Genomic DNA, 21451 nt, shown 5'->3' on the forward strand with positions numbered 1-21451 from the left:
GGATCAAGGCGTGCTAAGCTAGGACACACTGGTGCTATATGCTGTACAAACTTGAAATGACAATCCATACCCAAAAGACCTTACAGTACAAGTAAAAGAGAACACATAACACATGAAAAAAGATTGTTGGGGAAGACATGAAAACATGAGAACAGTATTAATATTATCTGGATAATCATGTGATTTAGATGTTACACATTTTGACAGACCTCACACGGATGCTGAGTTTTATGGAGGATTCAGGTGAGGATAGCTAAGTAGCTTTGAAAATGTTTATAGATAGCTCTTCTCAAGCATGAGAGAGAGCATAAGGGTCTTTCCTAGAAGATTTAAGAGGTGGAGACATTCACCATGAATAAAGCTTTTCATCCTTTCCAGTGTCATTCAGTGAATGAGAGAACATATGTGTCATAAGAGGCCATGAAAGGGATCGAAAGAGAAAAAAAATAATTTTAAAAACTGAGAGTACAGTGATTCCACAAATCTACTCAAAATAGAAAACCACAACACAGGGTCATTTAAGAATGCATTTTAATTAGAAGCATGATGGATTCAAAATCCCAGTTGTCAAAAAAAATGACACTTAGGTAAGTTTCCATAGCAAATGCTAATCAGTTGATTATTTTTATTAAGAAAATTATTCTCAGATTTGCTTTTCATGTGTTTGTGTATGTTAATATTAGAAAGTGTAAGTAAAATCAAGATAAAAATGTAAACAAATTAGAGATATAACTACAATACTTCATTAGATTTCAAAGCACACTTATAGAAAGTTTGAGACAGCAAAAAGGAGCTAGGCATGCATTTTTGAACAGATGGTGCTAGATAAGGTCACACAGATATAATTGGGGTCAGAATTTGGCCACTGTAGGAACAGACACTCTCAGGGAGAGAGGTGAACTGCCTCCTGTGTTTTTCATTAATTACTCAGTGCCATTCAGTCACAGTGTTGTCTGTTGTAGATCCTCTCAGTAATCCCTTGTCCGTACAAGTCTTTCTCTAGAATATTCTTTCAATATTATGTATCTGAAGAAAAATTCTGTTTGTGGAAACATTGATTTGCTTTTTAGCTGCAGAGACAAAAGTCTACCAGTCTCACCATTTATCTTAGCTACAGTCTCTAAGAGAACAGTAAGTATCGGGGAGCAAACAGACTAAGGTGCAGCTTCACTGCTGACGTAGGAAGAACTGATATAAAAGAGCAGCTAATTTTTAGGAAAATACTAACAAGTTTTAAATTCAAAGACAAATTCTAAAATACTTTATATCAGAGACAGAAGGCAAATCAAGAGCTTGGATGGATGTAGCAGAACTAACTTGCAGAGTTGTCTTGGACAGATACTGCTCAAATTCTCCTCAGCTTTCAGCATGTAAAACCAGAGTTTTTTACCAGTTTATCGACCTTGCTGTTGATTTTACACACTGTACCTGAGACCAGTGTTTGCTTTGTGAGTTTTTTCACACTTAGCATAAAAATATATGATATTAAATAACATTATATACAGTAAAGCATGGATTCATTATTGCATTTACTTCTAGAAGGAAGTCATTCACATGAATACCAGTTAGAAAGCATACCACAGAAATCAAACCAACTGAGTTTCTACACGGACCTCAAAACATAATGTTATGCTGTTTCAAGTTGTACAAAATATTCTCTCCACAGCTGTGCAGTCTCAGCCTGCAGATGCAACCATCACAATCAATATTTTTATTTGAATGACACCCATATCAAAGTGTTTTTCTTTCATAATGGTCCATTTTATCTGGCTAAAAGAAAACAATATTTGAAAAATATAATTAATGTATCAATTTTAGAAACATGTTTGATTCTGTTTTCCTTTTCACTTGTTACTAAATTACTTTCCTGAAAACACTTTCCTCTTTTTTCCTTCAGTTAACATTAATTCAGATCCATATTTTGGCCCTTTTCCCTTCCCCAACAGCTTTACACAGAAATACGTGACAGAAATAAGAACAGTAATATCAGAAATAAATCAGCTAAGAGTATTTACCTGAGTAAAGGTTTCTCTAGACTACTTGTAGTTTTGCTTTTGGGAGCTGGCTGAAACCAAGGCCATGCTATTACTAAAGTCAAACCCAATACTGTATGTTATTATTTTGTGACTTCTGTAATAAAGGATAATACATTTCTTTTGTGACAACCATTTAATTCCAAAGACTGTGGATGGTTTTGTTACAATAAAAATAATATTGCTTCAGGCTTTTTAAATCAGCTTGGGTACACTTACAATTTATGCATGCCTACAAGCTTGAGCTTGTCACACACGAGGTCCAAGTATCTCCTCTTACTACAAATACAAGACCAGTGACACTGCTGGTAAAGTGTAATTGAGTTTGGCCCATCATATATTGAAAAGGAGTAATGAGAATGAGCTGAACAAGTAAAAAAAAAAAGAAAAAGGTATATTTTTCTATCCAATTCCTCTGGTAGAAGCAGAAGCTACCTTTTTTCTCGTCATTCAGAAATAATAGCTGGCTGATGATCGTAATCAGCCCTGAGCACAAATTGGTGCATTACGCTGAGAGCAGGCAAGCCTACGGACCTGAAAACAGTGAGACTACTACGCCAACGTGTCAAATGGCTTTAAACTATTGCTAATGGTTTATAATGAAAAGCTTGAAAGGCAGGGGCAGAATTAAGAAATTACTTGTTATGTGGTTTATGATTTCTATAAAGCAAGGCTTTTTACAAATTCTTCTGTAAGCTATTCGCTACAGCAGATCCCAAAATGCACCCTTTGCAGAAACACCTCTGTGCCATTAGGACACTTTTGACAAAAACATACATGTTAACAAGGCAGCACGTAAAGACACTGCATGTGAATCTCATGGGCATACATGGAGATTGCTTTTTAACACGTTTTATCTGGTGTGCCCCCACCCCACAGCCACAGGGCCAGCCTGGCTCAGGGTCTCTGCTGGCACTCACCACACAGCCCCGACCCACCACTGCCGCTCATCTCTGACACTCCAGCACCGGTAATTGCATCAACAGATTGTGACCGCCACACAAGGAAGCTGGCTTTAACACACATCCAGACGTACGATAAATATAAATTGTATTTTAATCTGCATCGGGCCTTGGCCTTTGCTGGGAGGCATTTACGCTTTTCCTTGCCACAAAAACGTCCCTCAGGGGGCCTACAGCAAGCCCCGGACTGAGGAAACGCGGAGACCGCTTAGCCACGGCGAGGCGCAGCACTCCACAGCGCCGAGCACCGCCCTCCGCGCCGCGCTCCTCTACAACCGCCAGCCGCAGTATCGCTCCGCCGCGGCCGGCCGCCTGCGCATGCGCCGCCGCAGCCGCCTGGTTCGTGGCGGCTGTGTGGGGGCCGGGCTGGGTGGCGATGGCGGCGGCGGGACGCGGAGGGGGCTGGCGGCGGGTGCTGGTCGCGCCTTTCGTGTTCGTCGTGCTGCAGCTGGCGGGCGCCGCCTCAGCCGCTGCCCTGCCTGTGGTCATCAACACCTGGGCATTTAGGAGGGCCGCAGAGACAGGTGCCCCGGCGGGGGACCGGGCCGGGTGGGGCAGGGCAGTGCCGATCGGTCCCTCGTTCGGTGCTCCTCCTGCAGCGCCCTCCTGCTGAGGGGCCGGCGGGGGGCTCTGGGTGCTGGCTTAAAAGCAAAATAAATCTCTGAGCCGTGACCGCGCTTGTGTGTGGTAAGAAGAAGCAGGCTGTAACCCTGCTTCTGTTAAACGGCTCTGGCTGCAGTGGGCCTGGGCTCCCTCCTGCCTGCTCGGCTCCCCTCACGGATCAGGGCGAGCCCCGGTACCGGCAGGGAGACTGCCTGCAGCGCCTCTCTGCGTGCTTGGAAAGGGCCTGTCTCGGGGGAGCTCGGCCCCGGGCCGGGCGTCGGGGAGCCACGTTACCTCCGTGTGGGAAATGGCCAAGCCCCTGAGCTTGCGTTTGCATTCGCGGTGCTCTGTCGCTGAGCCCTGGTGCTACCTGAGAGCCTGCAAGCAGATGGTTTAACTTTCGAGGTTGGGAAAAATGCGTTTTAAAAAAAAAAAAATGGGGTTATGAGCTGTGGAAAAGCTAGTTTAAAAACATTGTTTGCCAGTAATGTGGTTTACACTCTTGTGGCTGTTCACAATGGTGACTTGCTTTTAATGGTGCCCTTCTGAGATTCATTCTTGCCCCCAGAGATTTAGATAGTTCTGTTTTAGATCTCTGTGTTGTTTTGTGGTGTGCTATTGACAGTCAAAGCAGGTTTTCCTACGGCAACATAAATTAGTTGTGGATACTGATTTCAAAAGACTCATAAGCTATTTTAGCATAGTTGGCTTGTAAATAACTCCTTATTAGGGAAGCCTTGCTAGTGAAATAGGTTATCTATAAAGCCTTGTATAGGTCAGAAGTGAAATACAGTCATGAAAACTGCGAGGCTCTTGCTTTGCAGCCTTTGAAAGCTTGTGTTAAGGCTGCTCACAGCAATAAAGGTAGTAGGAATTGGAGCAGTATTCCTATTAAGTTTATTATAAAGGTAAGCATATGTGGAGTTGGATGCTAGGTATTAAATCTTATTTTTTCCTTGATGCAGGCGGTTTCATGTAGTTGCATGCAGCATTTGTGAAGATGAGGCTTCTTGAGATGGTTGAGACAGTGTAATAGTTTGCTTCTGCTGCCTCCCCTGTGCTGGGTCTGGCTGATGATGGAACACCAGAGCCAGCACAAGGAGGAGGAAGCAGGATTGCAACTGTCAATGGCAGCAAGCTCAGGCATCTTGGGAAATCTTGGCTGAGGTCCAACCTCATGAAATGTTATATGTGCAAAGCCTTCAGGCCTAGTTTATTCAAGTCATGTCATTTGGCACATCTGTAATGTCTTACGAAACTGCACCATGAGCTAGATCCTAAAGAATAGAAGACTAAGGGTTGAACAGGAAAATGTGGAGACTGTAATTTCTTGTATATCGTTTCCACTTTCTTCTTGTTCTTCTGTAGTTACTGATGTAGGTTTAGATCTTTTAGATCACTGTATGGTTTAGATCTTTTTATTCTGCAGCTGAACACTTAGTATTCTCATATGAAGCTTTTGAGGGCTGCTTGTTATAAGTTGGGGGGTTTTTTTGAGATAAAAGTCTTGCTTCTCCCTCTCCCTCCTCCCAAAAGGCTTTAAATAAACAGTGATAAAGTAATGGTTGGTTCTGGGCACAGGAGGTTATTTAATATATAGAAGTTGTGATGATTGTTAGTGAATAATACCTTCCTGGTCAGGGAAAAAAGCTTCATTTCTCAGTCAGAAACACTAATCAGATATGCAAGAAAAACAGTATTTAGAAAAGTAATGCTTTACATTTTGAATATATTTATATTTTTACTTTATTTCCCCTGTAAGTTATTGTTTACTTTTTTATCCACTTATATAGTGCATCTTCATCATGTCCTTCTTTAAAAGATTCTTTAAAGCAGTAGTGGAGACTGTTTTCACTGGTGACATTTGATTATTTGTGTTGATTACAGCTTGGAGAGTATTACAGTTGGGAGGTTCTGAGCTGGATGCGATTGAGAGAGGCTGTGGTCAGTGTGAGATTGACCAATGCGATGGGAGTGTGGGATATGGAGGAAGCCCAGATGAAAGTGGAGAAACAACACTGGATGCAATGATTATGGATGGGTAAGGAAACCACATGGAGAAAAGAATGATCCCTGTAATTTTTAGCACACTTTAATGTAAGGGTTGTTACAGAGATGATCTTGTTGTAGGGCTGACTGTGGGACAAGTTATATGTTAACTTACCAAACTAGGAAAAATACTTATGTAATTGGTGGAAGAGTAGCTAAGAATGTTTGTTATTGAACCTTTATGTGTAGTGTAGTAATCCAGCTCTACATATAGCAGTTGTAAAGCAGATGGTTTGTAGCATTGTAAGCTTTCCCTTTACATTCATTCCATAAATGCACTTCTGGAGCAATTGTCTTCTATACTTTATTTACCATTTAAAGCTGTCCTGATTAAAAAGCAATTGCAAGTGTGTGGTTCATGTTATGAGTTTATGTAATAATATAGTTACTCTATTGAAAGTGTTGCTGCAGAAGGAGTTATTGTTACTTGAGCAACATCCCCATGGCTGTGAAAGGAAACTGTATGTACAAAGTTTTTCCCTACTAGTGTGATGCCATCTGTCTATGGCATAGAACAATTAAAGCAATATGTTAAAGGAGCAAGCTTTCTAATTTAGATGAGAACACATTTTGTCTACTAAAAAATCTACAATTATTCTTGTATTTTTAATAAGTTTTAAATATTTCTTGTTTCCAGCAACACTATGGAAGTTGGGGCAGTTGCAGATCTCAGACATGTAAAAAATGCCATTGGTGTAGCGCGAAAGGTCATTGAATACACTAAACATACGTTATTAGTGGGAGAGTCAGGTAATTTTTCCTTTAACTGTTTCCAAGTCATACCCTCTTCTTAAAACACTTCCTGTTAAAATTGCCATATATTAATCTTGGTAATATAGGTGGAAGGATTCCCTGACAATCAAATGATTCTAGTCAAATAATTCAGAAGTGTTTACTCTCTTATTATGTGTGTATGAATTAGGTTTTAGTCCATTATTTGGACATGAAAATAAAAATACAATTTTATGGTTTTTCTACCGATTTAACTGCAAATATTAACTTGTAATCCCAAGGCTTTGCTAATATCACTGATACGAATGGTATCAAAGATGGTATGATGCAAGACACTATAGAAGTTGTTGGATGTAAACATTTCATTTAAAACCATGGAGTAACTTTTTCTAAGGGAGGACAGAATTAATAGATGTTTACAGTTACGTTTTACTATTTTAGTATATATTGAGCACAATTACTGTATTTCATAGTTTAAAAATATTAGTGGGAACTTGAATGTAAAAAATTACATTAGAGGCTGTACTCCTAGGGACAACAAAAGAGCAATAGCAAACTGGAGGAATAGTTGAGCTTTTTAAAATATGAGCTGCTCCTGTTAGAATAATACTGGTTTCAAAAGAGATGTACATTCCAGGGAGGTACATGAGTGGTGAGTGGAAGGTTACTTGGCTCACAGTTAAGGACTTTTAAAATGTATGTGCCTGCTCAGAAAGCAATGTGGAGATAAGTGTGGAAATTGACATCTGAGCATTAACGGTGAGTCAAGTGCTTTGAAACTGATAAGAAAAGATAAAAGATTCTTGAAGGAATTAATGTGTACAGAATGGTAGAGAAATAAGTGCAACAGCAGTCTTTTTGATGGAGTAAAATAGGGCAATAGAGGGAGGTGAGGACAGTGTTTGATAGAAGGTCTGAAAAGAGAGAGAGATTTGCAGATTCTATTTAATTCGAGCTGTTGGCCATGATTAGGTTACAAGTAGCTTTGGTAAGAGAGATTTCACAGGTGATGCTGAAAACAAAATTGGTCAGGTGTTAAATAGAGGAGGAAGAAATGCTTATAATACTCCTTTCCCCATCATTGGTAGTTATCAAAATATTTTTAACTTTTGATTGGTAGAATGAGCAGAAAAGATAAGGAAGATGAAGAAATGGCAGAATTAAAGTGCTGATTGAAAATATTTTTTCGAGCCTAAGAAGATAGATCTTTGCATAATGGAGTCATGTGGACAAGGTTGTTATGCTGAGTCCTTGCTGTCAGTGAGACCTTCCTCAGAAGAAACTGTCTAGCAGTAGTGTCAAAAGAAAGACAGGAAAGCTGAAGATATATCTGAGTAGAAATTGGAGATGGTGATAAATGTTAGTGAATGAATCAAAGCAGTGGAGAAATTGAGAAAGAATAATATTTCTTGTGAAGGAATGTATTTTCTGTGGAAATAGGAACTTGGATAAAGGAAACTGTAGTTGTCTTTACCAGGTGAAGATTGATAAAGAGAAAATAGAGCTATAGCTTCAGAAGAATACATTTGAACCTTCAAATCAGCATGTGAGAGAAATGACAGTTTATTTTCTAAATAAAAATATTTGCATTTTCACCAGAAAAGCTAGCTAGAATAGTAAAACCTTTTCATATAAATGTATATAATCTCTGCAGCGTGTTTGTATTCAGGATGCAAAATTGCTGAGGTTATTCCTTATTTTTTCCCAATAACTAAACTGCACTTTAATTTGAATATATTTAGTGATATAATCCAGAAAAGTCTGTCTCCTAAAATTTCATTTCTGAGTGGTTGACACTAGAGAGGAGGAGGCAAGCTGTGGCACGCATTAATTTTGTGTAGTTGATCATTTTAAAATGTGTGAGCAGTACATCATCCCTGGCAGTAAAGTTTTAATGAAAGTAACATGAAATTTTCATTTTCCGTGTTAAAAGCACTGATGGAATCTGTTAGAGTGCCATGACACCTGGATAGTCTTCACAGTTCTGTTTACTTTGACTCAAAAAATTGAAGTTTAGGTTTTTTAAAACCTTTGGTACATAAAGAACTTAAGGAAGAGGATGTATTACAGAGTCACAGAATGGTTGAGGGTGACAGGGACTTGAGGTCATCTGGTTCAACCAGCCTGCTCAAGTAGGGCCACCTAGAGCTGATTGCCCAGGACCATGTCTAGGTGGCTTTTGAATATCTCTAAGGAAGGAGACCCCACAACCTCTGGGCAACTCAGTCACCCTCAGAGTGTAGAAGTGTTTCCTGCTGTTCAGAGGGAACCTCCTGTGTGTGTTTGTGCCCATTGCCTCTTGCCCTGTCACTCGGCACCACCAAAAGGGACCTGGCTTTATCTTCTTTACACCCTCCCTTCAGATATTTTTATACACTGATGAGATTCCCCCTGAGCCTTTTCTTCTCCAGGCTGAATAGTCTGGAGGAAATTATGTTGAATTATGAAAGTTTCATAATCACAGTCTTCCTGACCTTTTCCCTTTTTGTCCTAGCAATACTTAGACCAATAATCCAAGTAAAAAGTTCAGAGAGTAAAAATTATCAACTCTGCTTTCTGGAACAGAAACAAGGCTTCGAAAGTCATGAAAGAATGACTGACAAGCATGCATGAGCACAATTTTACCTTAAAAAAAAAAACAAAAACAAAAACAAAACCTGCCTGTTTGTTCTAGAAATGGGAAAATAAATATCTGTTTAATTGAAGCTGTCAGTTTTCTTTTGCTCTGAGTGCAGACTTTAATTGTGTCAGTTTTTAAGAAAAACACAGAAAAGCTGTCCAGAAATAATTAAAGGCTTTTAATTCTTGGACTGGAGAAGCTTGTTCAGCTGTGTATTATAGTGACATTATTATCAAGGATTGGTAATATAAATTGTTCAAACATCTGAATCTAGCAACAGTATCTGTTGCTAGCGAATATCAAAGGTATCTACAACTAAAAGATGAAAGAACAGTTGATTTTTTTTTTTTTCTTTTCCCTTTCCCTAACTATAAAAGCCATTCTTAAAAGTGCAGCATTCTTTCATTGCTTGTGTTGGTATTTCTTTTGCTCCCTTGACACATACCGTATTAATTTTCAAAACAAGGAAGCAGTCACTTTTAAAGCTGCAAGGAAGAAGGGTAATATGATGTAAGCTGGTGGACTGATTTCTGCAAGTATCAGTGTTTTAGTGGCAAATGTTGTGCCACTATGTTACTTACATTTCGTAAAAGACTAGCTTTTTAAGGAAAATATACTATTATTTATACCATTTATTTAAATATTTCTGTGACACACGCAGCCCAGGCCACTCTTGCTCCAGGTTATTTGTGTCCAGTTGGTTAATAGAGTTGAATTTGTTTCTCTTTCAATGGTAAAACTTAACATGTGTTAACATAGTTATAGTGAATTGAGAAAATTTTATATTGCCAGTGAAGGGAGAGTTTGTTGCTGCAGTTGTACATCACTATAAATGGCTGATATTTGCTCCCTGAAGACATATTTCTCATCTCCATAGAGAATGTAGAATATCTTGCTTTCTAGATAACTTTACATGAATGCATTACCATAAAATATATAAAAATGTGAATAAATTAATGTTTTTTGTTTTGTTGTTGCTTTTCAAGCCTCCTTGTTCGCTGTAAGAATGGGGTTTCCATATGAAGATTTAACTACCCAAAAATCTCTTTCGGTGTATTCGAAGTGGCTTAATCAAAGCTGTCAGCCAAACTACTGGAAGGTACAGTGCAGTGGTGATGGTGAAGGGTGGGTTTAGAAAGTCAGTAATGCCACATTGCCTCTTCCTCTTAGCTTATATTGAACTTGTGCTTTGCATGTGAAGAAAAAAAAAAAGTCTTGCTTATCAAACAGAACAAACTTGGAATTACCAAGCATTTGGTAGACTCGGGAAGAGTATGTGTCTAGCTCATTTCTTAGATCCTGCTGGTTTTGACCTTGTTGCAGTAGCGTTTTGGTGTGGGAATTATTTTTTTAGCTCTAAATTTGGACAAGACTTCTCAAACTAAACAAAGCAGTGCATGTATTTTGATGCATGTATAAATTTCTGAAAGAAAACCTTACAGTAGCAATTAAGGTCCTTAAATAGTTAGAGAGGCTTTATGCAGACTTGTGAACACATCAGATAAGTGCAGCTGTCTATTAAACTTGCCTGTTGTGGTGAAATTGGTTTGTTGTTTTGGGTTTTTTTGTTTTGGGATTGGTCTTGCAGATTTCTACATGTTTGTACATTGTCTTCATTGTTTCTTGGATATGAAATGCTGCATTGCTGAACCATTTTAGTTCAATACATACTGTGATTTTCAGTTGGGAAAATATTTTGACTATGATACTGACTTGACAATAATATCTTGATGTTAGTAAAATGAGCTCAGTTCATCTGGTTGTTTTTTTAGCTTGAAAATTTTCTTCATTTTGCTGAAGAATGAGCTTTTTTTTTTTAATCAGTCAGTTGAGCAAAGGAGAATCTTTAATTTGAACAACATAATGTTCTAGTAGGAAAAACTTTTTACCATATAATACCAGAAGTCAGCCTTTATTCCTTAAGGAAAACAACTTGTGGGGTTTCAGTACAGCTTTATAAGTATTAGGCATCTGATAACCTGTGTAGTAGATTATAGGAATTGATTGTAGTATTTTTAAATTTGTCTGTAATGAAGCATAATATATTAATCATGCAAATCACAAAATAATTACAGAATGTGGTACCAGACTCTTCAAAATCCTGTGGACCATACAAACGGCCTGAAAAAGTAACTTGTAAAGAAGAACAGACCGTCTCACAAAGAAGTGTTCATAATCATGATACTATTGGTAACAACTTTTGGTAACTCTGATGCTGATTTTTTTTTTTTCTCATTCCCCTACAGATTAAATCATGCTGAGTTTAAAGAAAAGTATTTCATATAGGCATTGTTTCCTATTTATAGTGGTTTCAAGATTCTATTACTTCAAGATGTGTTAGGATGGAGTGCTTAAAAGTGGGATTTGTTTTTGTGGTTTGTTTTTTTTTCCCAGTGCACTGGCTGCACAGCCACTTGCTTCATTTTTGCCCTTAGCTATTTGTTCATTGCCCTACTGCTTTTCCCTCAGATACCTTGGCATAATTGCTTGGGCAGCTATGGATGCTCAGAAAACTGATCAAGTTTAAAAATAATTATTTTTATCTTGATTATGGTTAACTTAGGTCAAGTCTCCCCTGTAGCTGTCAGACCAACTTAAAAGTCTTTGTGGTGGTGGAAGAAATGAGTAAACAGTTAGTCCTGTTGCCAACCAAAAGCAATGTTTGTTGAACAGTCCTTAAACTTATAAAATAAAGCTTGCTTTCATTTTTCTTCTATTCTGGCTTTTTACTAAATCAATAAATTTCTATAGAAACTACTATGCTTAAAACAGGTTAGCAGTAGTAGTCCCAAAAACTTCTAAGAGTTTTTGATTGAGGACTACTGATTGAGGACTGTTAATTGCTAAGCCTATAAGCTGATTAATGAGCAGATCAGACAAAGGACTGGAGCAGTTACAGATTCATGTCTTTCAAAGCTTTATACTTTGTAGTCTTAAAACTTGCACTTTTTGGTTTAGTCTGGATTTTTCTCAGTTTAGCAATTCAGAACTTTTTGCCTGACAGTATTTGCAATACCAAGAATTAACAAGTTGTTTCAAGTGTGAGTCTTTCTTCTTTGCTTCCAGTCCACCCTACTAATAACGAATTAATGTTCTACAGAAGTCAGGCAACCTACCAAATTCTTAAGTTGGTAGGTAGCTTTCTTTACTGGGATATACAGTCTTCAGTATGTGCTAGAAAACTCAGAAATTGTGGAGTGTCAGGATGAGAGGGGAATCTGCTAAATACAGTTCAGGAATTGATGTATCATTAAGTAGTCCTAAGCTGTTTTGTAGTAAATGATGACACTTGTATTTGTACTTCAGGTTCTCCCACCCTGTTGTTTTATATATGAAATGTCTCCTTGATATTTTGAGAAGTCTTCATTCAGAAAGCATTTAGGAAGTTGGTAGGAACTGATGGCCTTCCAGTCTTTTTGCAGAGGCTAATGGTGGCCATAGAGTCAGTGCCTCTATGCTTCTAGCTTCCACTGATCAGGAAACTTTTCTATGAGAAGGAGATACTGCTTAGTGAGGTCAGAGAACCAGAATTCAGCTCTTCAAATTCTGCTTTTTGGCTCTCACTTTGTACTGGAGTTTGATGCCAGCAGCAATTTCGGCCCTCTCTTAAAGAGGTGCAGTCTTGCTCTATGGAGAAGCAGCTGATCCCAAATCCTGTTCCAAGTGGCAATCTAAGCTTCTCTAATATGAGGCAGTGGCTTCCTTATCAGCACAAAATTAGCAAGGCATAGGCTCATCTGAATATTTTATTGTCTGTTACGTAATTCTTGTTACTTTGGTAGGCAGTATTTCACCTTCTGCCAAATATAAGCTCATCCTTCTGATTTTTTTTTAATCTCCCTCAAGTACCATTTATAACTTCCAAACTTTGTTGTTCTGATGGTACTGGTGCAGGATGTGGTGACACCAGGTACTTGGTCTCTACTGGTTAACATAGGTGTATGTCAGGAGACAGTGGCTGCTTGTGCAGCAGTAATGCACAGCTCTGAACAGTGTGGCACTCGCTGTTCTAGGTTGCTTTTTGAGCTCTTGTAATACATCCAAAAAGTTTCCAAATGTGTTTTAAAAAGAACTTGTTTTCTTTGAGTACAACTTTTCTATATTTCAGGATATCAGTAATTTGAATAGTCTGGGTATTGTGGTTCTGTTTGATAACCATAGTGCCAATTTAATAAATTTGTTAGGAGTGTTTCTGAATATGTTTGATCCCTGTTGAAAATTTTAGGTATGGTTGTAATCGGTGGGAGTGGAGCTGTTGCTTCTGGGACATCTACTAATGGTGCAGTCCACAAAATTCCAGGGTTAGTATCTCTGGTTTTACAAAAAAGCTTTTTTCTCCCCTCATTTCCTATGTTAAGCTTGTCTAAAGGTTATATGTTTTAGACTGCGGTGATCACAAAATGGCCTTGCTTATTTCTGGGCACTGCTATAAATCCTGAGAAACTAATGCAGTTGCAAGATGATTTGTGTTTGAGGGAATGCTTGTTTTTCAGCTTGCTTAGTTCACCATGCAGACACAAACAACTGGCACGGTTGTGAGGCAACTTGTAAGGCAAGGCACCAGAGACAAAGAAGTGTTTTGGAGAGGTGCACAGTCTCCAAAGAAATGTACATAGAATCAGAGGCCCAGGCCTGTATTTTGTCTTTGAGATTTTTTTTCTACTCAGTTAGGAATCTTGTCTGTCAACCAAGTCAGACAACTTCTTGATTTAGCAACAAATTATTGAACATACTAATGTCCCCAGCTGCTTACTGTTACCCACCGGCTAAATCTTACTGCCCTAACTATAGTCAGTATAATAACACACAGTTGTGCATTGGAGGTGGATTAAGCCTCAGGCCAGTCAGGTTATCACAGATCACTTTTATCAGTGGTTTTAAGACAAGACTTCTGACTGCAGTGGAGTGACCTCTTTACCTGTTGTATTCTCCTGTGGGTTTAACGCTAACCCAGCTGGAGGCAGTAAGGTTGACAAAGTTAAGTGTGCCCAAGTCATAAGAACTTGCCAATATCAGGCCAAGAGCTATTACCTTAATGCAATCCCACTGGAATTAGTAAATTATAGTTTTCTATATTTTCCAGTTTTTGTTGTTTTTTATTGTTCACTACAGCCGTGTAGGAGATTCTCCAATAGCTGGAGCAGGATCCTATGCAGATAGTACAGCCGGAGGAGCTGCAGCTACTGGGGATGGTGACATCATGATGCGCTTCTTACCCAGGTTTGTCTTTAGGGCAGACTTTGCTAGCTTTCCTAGCAAAATGTGAGCTCAGCAAATGAAGTAATTGATTAAAAAGACAGTCTGACTTACTGGCTGCTGAAGTGAGAGTAAAGGAAGGAATGGAAGGGGAAAGAACAGTAGCAGAATCAAGTCATCCTTATGATCTCTCTTAAAAGAAGTGACTTAAATATCTTGATGACAGATCCCGTAATACTGCCAAGCTGTGAGCAAACAGGCAGCAGGTAATGAGTGTATCCCCAGCCTGCATGCTTTTTAACAGAACTGATTAGCGTTCTCCTCCAAAGTGTTTTGTTGTATGGGAAATAAGTGTTATAAATTGTAGAAAGGATGAGGGGTGAGTCTCAGATTACTCAGGAGTGTGGGGAGGTGTCACTGTAACAACCCTATGTAATTGCATCTCATTTGAAACTGGAAGAGGTGTTTTAGTGCTGTCGTCATGGTTGCATAACCTGCATAAAATATGACTGTTTTCATCACTGAGTCTTGACAGTCATTCTTGTGGGTCGGTCTCAGCAGGAATGAGTTATGGGAGTATGTGCTGAACATAATGGGCACTGATGCTTGAAGGAATATATAGCAGTGGCCTTCATATTACTCAGGTGCTTTTTCTGAAACTGGCAGTTATGGATGCCTACTAGCTGTTGCATATTTTACAAATGCCCTCAATGAGTTTCAAGCTATTCCAAGCCAGTCTTGAAATAAAAGGCAATTGACAACTTCATGAATTATCCTGAGGTATCAGATACCAACAGTAGTAGTGAGTTGAGCTCTGCTACAAGGTTAATCAATAAAAGCTTACATTACAGTTTAGCAGCCTGAAGGATTTGTCTGTAATGCTTAAAACATTTTGTGTTGGCACCAGTGGGTTTTAGAAAACAACTCAGACTAGATGGTTGATCACAGGTTCCTTGTAGATACAGATCTTTCCTAATTCCATGTTATTTAGATATTCCCACATGAAAACAAAGAATAGAATTGACCTGCCAGAAGTGAAGGAAGTGTCAAATAAAGGGAAAAATTGCTAATATTTTCTGTCCACCACCTTTGAGATAGTAACATCTTACTGAGTTTTTGATTAGTGAAGAGACCGCTGTGAAATATAGCTTTATATTCAGATAGTTATCTTTAGATAACTTGAACATATTTTATTGGTAGAATAAATCAAAGATAATAGGGAGTTTCAAAATGCAAGGGAAGTTCTCTTCCGCAGTACTTTGATAACATCTATAGTTAATGCTATTCGTAGATAAGTCTTAGTGTAACAAGAGTTGGTCTTGGTATATGCACCTTTCATCAAAACAAAATCTACTGTCATTTGCTTTATATTATGCATTATCTTTTAATCTTCAGGTTCTGAAAGAAAACGAAAATGAAAGTAATTTTTTTGCCTCTGAAGGACATTTTGGAAATGCAACTGATTCATCTCAAGCAATGCCCATACAGTCATTTGTCTAATGATACTGTAGATACAAAGGAAGTTCATTTTGATTACTCTTTCATTTAGAGTGAGAAGTTTTTTTAAATTGGCTTGCAAAAAATTTGAAAGTGGCTTAAATTCTTGATCAAAACATTGTACCTTCATATTCGTGAAATAAAGAGAATGTGTCAGTTTTGAAGTTTTCAGAAACTTAAGTTTTTTCTGAAAGATTTTTTTTTAATGCTTACTGAAATCAGTAATTTATCAGTAATGTGATATCGGAGGTCAGTTTTCTTCAAAAAATTATCTTGACATTGGCCTTTTTGAAAACTAGTAATAACTTTTAATGTCAAACTTAATCATGCAATGAAAAATAAAACCCACTAACTCTTTAACTGACCTGTTGCTTAGCCTCTTCTTCTGCAAATGAACAGAGAGTTATCCCAGGCTTGGTCCTGCCATAAAATGATAGATGACTTCTTGCAGTCTGTTTTAGTCGTGTTTCTAATTACTTTTCATGTAGAACTTGAGTAATAATTGCCAATATGAAGTTTGGCTAAAGGTTATTTATCATGTGTTTCCGTTATTCAAAGAAATCAAGGTCTCTCAATGGTAGTTTAGAATATATAACCTGAGTATGGCTAACTGTCTGGTTGTGGGGTTGGTTTTTTTTAGTTATCAAGCTGTGGAGTATATGAGGATGGGAACAGATCCAACAGTAGCCTGTCAGAAAGTTATTTCCAGAATCCAGAAGTATGCTCCAAAGTTCTTTGGTGCTGTTATATGTGCAAATACAACTGGAAGCTATGGTATGTATTTTGCTCAATAGACAAAGCTTGTTGACCCTAAGTAGGTCACAGAAGTACAAAACCGCAGGTAGATTTTTAAAGCAGAAGTCTTTAATTATTCTTTGAACACTGCAGCAATACTGGCCATTCATAAAATCAAATGCTGGTTAGCAGGGCAACTGTGTCCTAGTGTGGACTTGAGATATTTTAATTTTTCCTCTGCATTTTGATGTCTTAGACTTTCACAAAATTTATGCAAGTCTTAGTAAAAATCAAAAATGTTTACAACCTTCATGTGTTTTCCTGGACTATGTATGATTAATTTGAAGGTTTTAAAAAAGAATACTTATGCCTTCCCTAGATATGGCATAAGGCAGGGAGAATGTGAATGTTAAGCATAGCTTCAGAGCAATCCCAGATCAGTCATTGTGCCAGGCATCTCATTAGTGAACTCTTAGATCAGTAGGAAATACAATTTGCTAATCAACATGGCTTATTTAGTTAGACTGCTTATTGCTGTTCTTTGATCTCTTATTTCCCATAGTTCTGTGTTTAAGAGATTAGTGTTGGAGGAACTCATTAAGTTAATCAGGATTGAAAGAGAGAGATATTTTCCTAACTTATGTTACTGTTTTGAATTGTATTATAAGGGCATTAATTGCACTACAGCAGTCAGCAGCACTGTATTTTTACCTAAAAATTAAATACTTTCAAGATGTCTTGGGTTAAACAGATTGTAAAAGAATAATTACACCATTGTAGTAGAATTAGTTACTGGGTCTTTAGATGATAAAGTACAATGACAAAGACGCTAATCCTAAATGTAGCAAATTATACTTTTTTTTTTCTTTCTTTCCTAGGTGCTGCCTGTAATAAAATTCCAGGATTCTCTCAGTTTCACTTCATGGTTTCTAGCCCTTTGCTAAGTCAGCCAACTGAGCAAGTAGTAGATTGCATTTAATTTCTTTTGTCTATTAACATCTAAACTTAGAGGAGGAAAGTGCTAAGGTTTCCCAGATGTTACTTTTTAAAATAGTTGTTTATTTTCACTGTTGCGTAATCATGTGAACAAACACAAAGTATGTTGATGGTGCAGCTACTACTTCACTGTTTTTAATATCTTCTACTTTGTTACGGCTTTGTGTAGTGCAACTAAAATTAGTCTGTACTTTCCTAATGTAATTATCTTGGTAACTTATTTCTAAATGATTGTAGACTGGTACTATAATCTAGAGCGAGGTTTTAAAAAACTGACTCTATGTAGTTTGAGGGAAGTGAACATAGTTGCAAAATTATAGTTAGTGCTGATGGTTTCACAGTTAGCATAGGCAATTAATCTCTGTTTAAAAATCTACATCTAAGTGAAATGGCTGAAATTGATGTGCTTCACTACTGAGGTCTTTTGAGTCATGAATTTAGTAGGCATTACCTTGCATCCCAACTCAATTTTTAAACTTTTGCAAACCTGACAGTCAAACTGTGGTTCTAGATACCACAAAAAGTTACCTGTTGTATATTTACTTCCAAGTAATACCAAGTTTCACCTGCTTTTTGGGTAAAGTAGAGCTTTGGTCACTGGGAGGAAAAAAAACTTTCAAAGACAGCTCATAAAGCGGACAGGTGGTCATATGCATGCAAAGAGACCAAGTGTCTAATGGCTCTTATAGTCTGTCTGTTTTCATAAGAACTAAGTAGCCAAAACTGATAAATAGTTAAATTTGTTTTGCCATTTGAAAACATGTTTGGCAGAAATCTGGAATAAAGGGCAGAGAGCAGGAGGGGCTCTGCCTCTACACATGAGACTTATTTTGAGAATATTTAATTGCCTTTCTAAGATTTAGTCCAGGTTTTCTTTTCTCTTCAAAAGAAAATTGCATGCAAATGCTGACAGGCAAGGAAAGGGGATTGAAGAGTAGTGGAGCAGATTTCAAAGCTTTAATTAAGAGATAAGGAGCATCTCCTTGTGGACCTTTCTAAATTGTTTCACAACAGCTGAGAATACATTTGAATAGAGAGGACATCCAAACATCCCTGGTAGTACAAGCCTTCAGGGAGTGTTGTGTTGACTCTAACTGGATGTGAAGACAGGTGGAAATCTTCCTGTCACCTTTTTTTGTAGTGGAAGTTACGAATCTTAATCACAGTGATTTCCTTGTTGCTAATATGCTGTGCGCTTGCCCTTTCCTGTAGCGCATCTACCCCTGCAAAGGGGCAGTTGCATACCCAGAGCATGACAGTTACCTACAGCTGACAAAGCTGGGTTTGTCACTTTCTCTTTCAGTGTCTAGAGATGTTAGGATTCATTTGTAATAGAACTTCAGCATCTTGAGGATTTTTCCATAGGTATTTGAAGATCTGTTTGATTGTTTTCTTAACTTGGTGGCTTGCTGATCATTTGATTGAATCTTTGCTAAACTTGAGCTAGGAAAAGTTAAAAGGGGGGAGCAAGTTAAAACGAGCATGTCTTGTCATAAACACTTTAATTATTCTTTGTTTACTTGAATAAAATCATTGGGTAATAAAAGCACACCTTAATGTATCATTTATAAGTAAGGTTGTTTAGATGCTTGTGTACTGTGCTTTAGGATGATTGTTGCCGTATGTTCTGAGTTGGTATCTTTGAAAGTTGGAAAAAAATGTTCAAACTAGAATAGCCATGTTTAATGGCCTGCTGTTGAACTTCATGAACCAAGTAATTTATTTGGTGATTCACTTCTGTCACTGGATCTTTAGAGCATCTCATAGCAGAGGTCACTGTAGGCCACAACAAGCTTTAGTCAAAGAAGCTCTTACTGAATATATCTGCAGTGGTTGAAGGTAAGTTTTCTACCTGTCCTATCTACAACCCTTCTGCCATGGCTGCTGTTATCTTCAGACAACTCAGGCAGTCAAGTGCAAATAGACTAATAAAATCCAATGATTGTTACTTTGAAGATAGCATTGTGGGTTGTGAACATAGATGGTTTAGTACTGGGAGCTGAGTAGTAATGTCTTAAACTGCTGCAGCTGAATCCACCAGGATTCATTTTTGAGAGGGGTTGGGAACATCCGTTGCTTGCTTTCTAGTGTGCTTATGCTACTCTGTGCTAGCTAGTGTACACCTCTAGAGGCTGTGAGTGCCCATGCTGAAAGATCATGAGTACTCTATAACAGTGTACCTGAAGTCACTAAGCTACAATTCTTACTGCATAGTCAGCTCATCCATACATGAACTTGTCTCCGTGAGACATATGTACTAAGACATGTAGTTTAATAATGTCGGTTTCTTTGTCATGCTGAATTAGTTGTCATAAATGAAAGGTTTAGTTTGTGTAAACTATTTTAATATATTGTTAAATTGACAGTATATTAAATTATAATATTTATACATATGCTGTTCTTATGTTATGGACAGAATTCTTAATTTTAAAAATAATTTGCATAATATTTTATATTAAATATTTCTTTTTAAATGCTGTTAATAGTAGTGCTGTTCTCTTATGCTTAGCAGACACATGAGTGTTTCTAAGAAAGCTTTTTACAACTACAGACCCTTGCCAAAAGTAAGCAAAAACTCTATGACTGTTTCTATTGTGGTTGCAACAACCAAAAAATCTTACTGTTTCTGATTTCAAGGAATTTTGTATTTTTAAGGTTTTTTACTCTCGAACTTTTACTACAAAGCACAGAAAAAACCTACACAGAATATGAGTATTTGCAAGTTAGTGGTACAGTTGAATGCATCCTGTCTGTAAAGCTGTGGGGTCATTTTAAGTTCATTAATTTCTAGCTAGCCTGCTTTTTTATTTTTCTAATAGTTCTCACCAAATTATCGCTTTATCCAGTGTAGACAGGCAAAGAATCTTATCTCAGTGGTCTGACTAATAAAGCCAACTATGCCATGTTTTTGCATGCCACTGAATTGTTCTTTAATAAAGCAATCTATGAACCCTGACAATATTTTGTGTGCACTTACTGAAGAAAACTTCCCTGTCATTTCACTGTTTGTGGGTTACCACTGAAATACGTCCTTTCATCTGTAACTGCCTCAATCGGGAATAATTCCGAGTTTCAGAGAATTCAAGGTTGGACAAGTAATACTACATAAACTGGTATGAATCTATTATCTCTTCACAGGGTGAAAACAACAGCGGTGCTGATTGCTTTTTAGCTTAGAAATTCTTCTTTTAGCATTTGTTGTTTGGGTTTAGTTATTGCATGACTGTTGTAACTGTTATAACTCATTAACAACTCTGTTCATCCTTGTTTTGAAACAGAATACATGTAGGATTTCAGTTCTCTTATCTGTAGTCTCTGTGTGTGTGAGGAAACATCAGTAATACAGTTAAATTTACTTTAGCTCTAATATACAAGTAGTATATTACACATTAGGCACTGAACTACAATGTTCTCACTGGGGGGTCTGTTCATTCCTCCACCTAAGTTCCATTAGATTTACAGCAAAAGAACATTACTGAAATGTCCGTGGAGCAGGTGTGGCAGAATCTCAGGATTTTATGACTAGCTTTGTTATTATTGTTTGAGATGCTGCGTCAGGCAACAAACATTTTTAGATGTTTGTGCATTTAATAATATTTGCTGTGTTTTCATTCTTTTCTTTTTTTACCCTGACAGTTGGAATCAATGTAGGTAAATACACCTGCTGGAACAATGCTCTCTTGGTGCAATTAGCTGATATGTTTACAGTGACAGGTGGTGGTCTGTGAAATAAAAGCAATAGCAACTTCAAAGTGTGCCAGTTGTTCAGGGAATTCCTGGTACTGCTGATTTTTTTCTTAGTAGGATAGGGAAAAATCTTTGAAAGAAAAGTTTTTTATTATTCTTTTTCCAGGTACAGTTTTACAGAAACAACTGTGTTGTAAAAGGTTTATTGGTTAGAAATGGTGATTTCAGAGCTCTTCGTGGAAAAAACTTTCATGAGTTAGATGAATGGGAATTTTCTTGTTTTCACCCTTGGCATACTGTCTAGGCCGACTCCGAAATACATTTCAGCTCGGTTTGTTGCT

General features: G+C 37.7%; 1 protein-coding gene across 1 annotated transcript; it reads left to right on the plus strand.

The window, feature by feature from the left end:
- Positions 1 to 3353: 3353 nt before the first annotated feature.
- On the plus strand, positions 3354 to 20378 carry AGA (aspartylglucosaminidase). The gene is made up of 9 exons (XM_072862685.1): positions 3354 to 3519; positions 5486 to 5639; positions 6285 to 6397; positions 9986 to 10098; positions 11075 to 11189; positions 13225 to 13300; positions 14112 to 14219; positions 16333 to 16466; positions 17306 to 20378. Exons 1-9 carry the CDS (start codon positions 3372 to 3374, stop codon positions 17404 to 17406), a joined length of 1062 nt encoding a protein of 353 aa, XP_072718786.1. The 5' UTR covers positions 3354 to 3371; the 3' UTR covers positions 17407 to 20378.
- The last annotated feature ends 1073 nt before the right edge of the window (positions 20379 to 21451 follow it).

Source organism: Ciconia boyciana, chromosome 5, assembly GCF_034638445.1.
Source record: "Ciconia boyciana chromosome 5, ASM3463844v1, whole genome shotgun sequence".
Taxonomy (NCBI): Eukaryota; Metazoa; Chordata; class Aves; order Ciconiiformes; family Ciconiidae; genus Ciconia; species Ciconia boyciana.

Coding starts and splice junctions, on each gene's coding strand:
- AGA (XM_072862685.1), top strand. CDS start 3,372: ATGGCGGCGGCGGGACGCGGAGGGGGCTGGCGGCGGGTGCTGGTCGCG. Junction 6,398..9,985: donor GTTATTAGTGGGAGAGTCAG/GTAATTTTTCCT, acceptor TTGCTTTTCAAG/CCTCCTTGTTCGCTGTAAGA. Junction 16,467..17,305: donor AAATACAACTGGAAGCTATG/GTATGTATTTTG, acceptor TTTCTTTCCTAG/GTGCTGCCTGTAATAAAATT.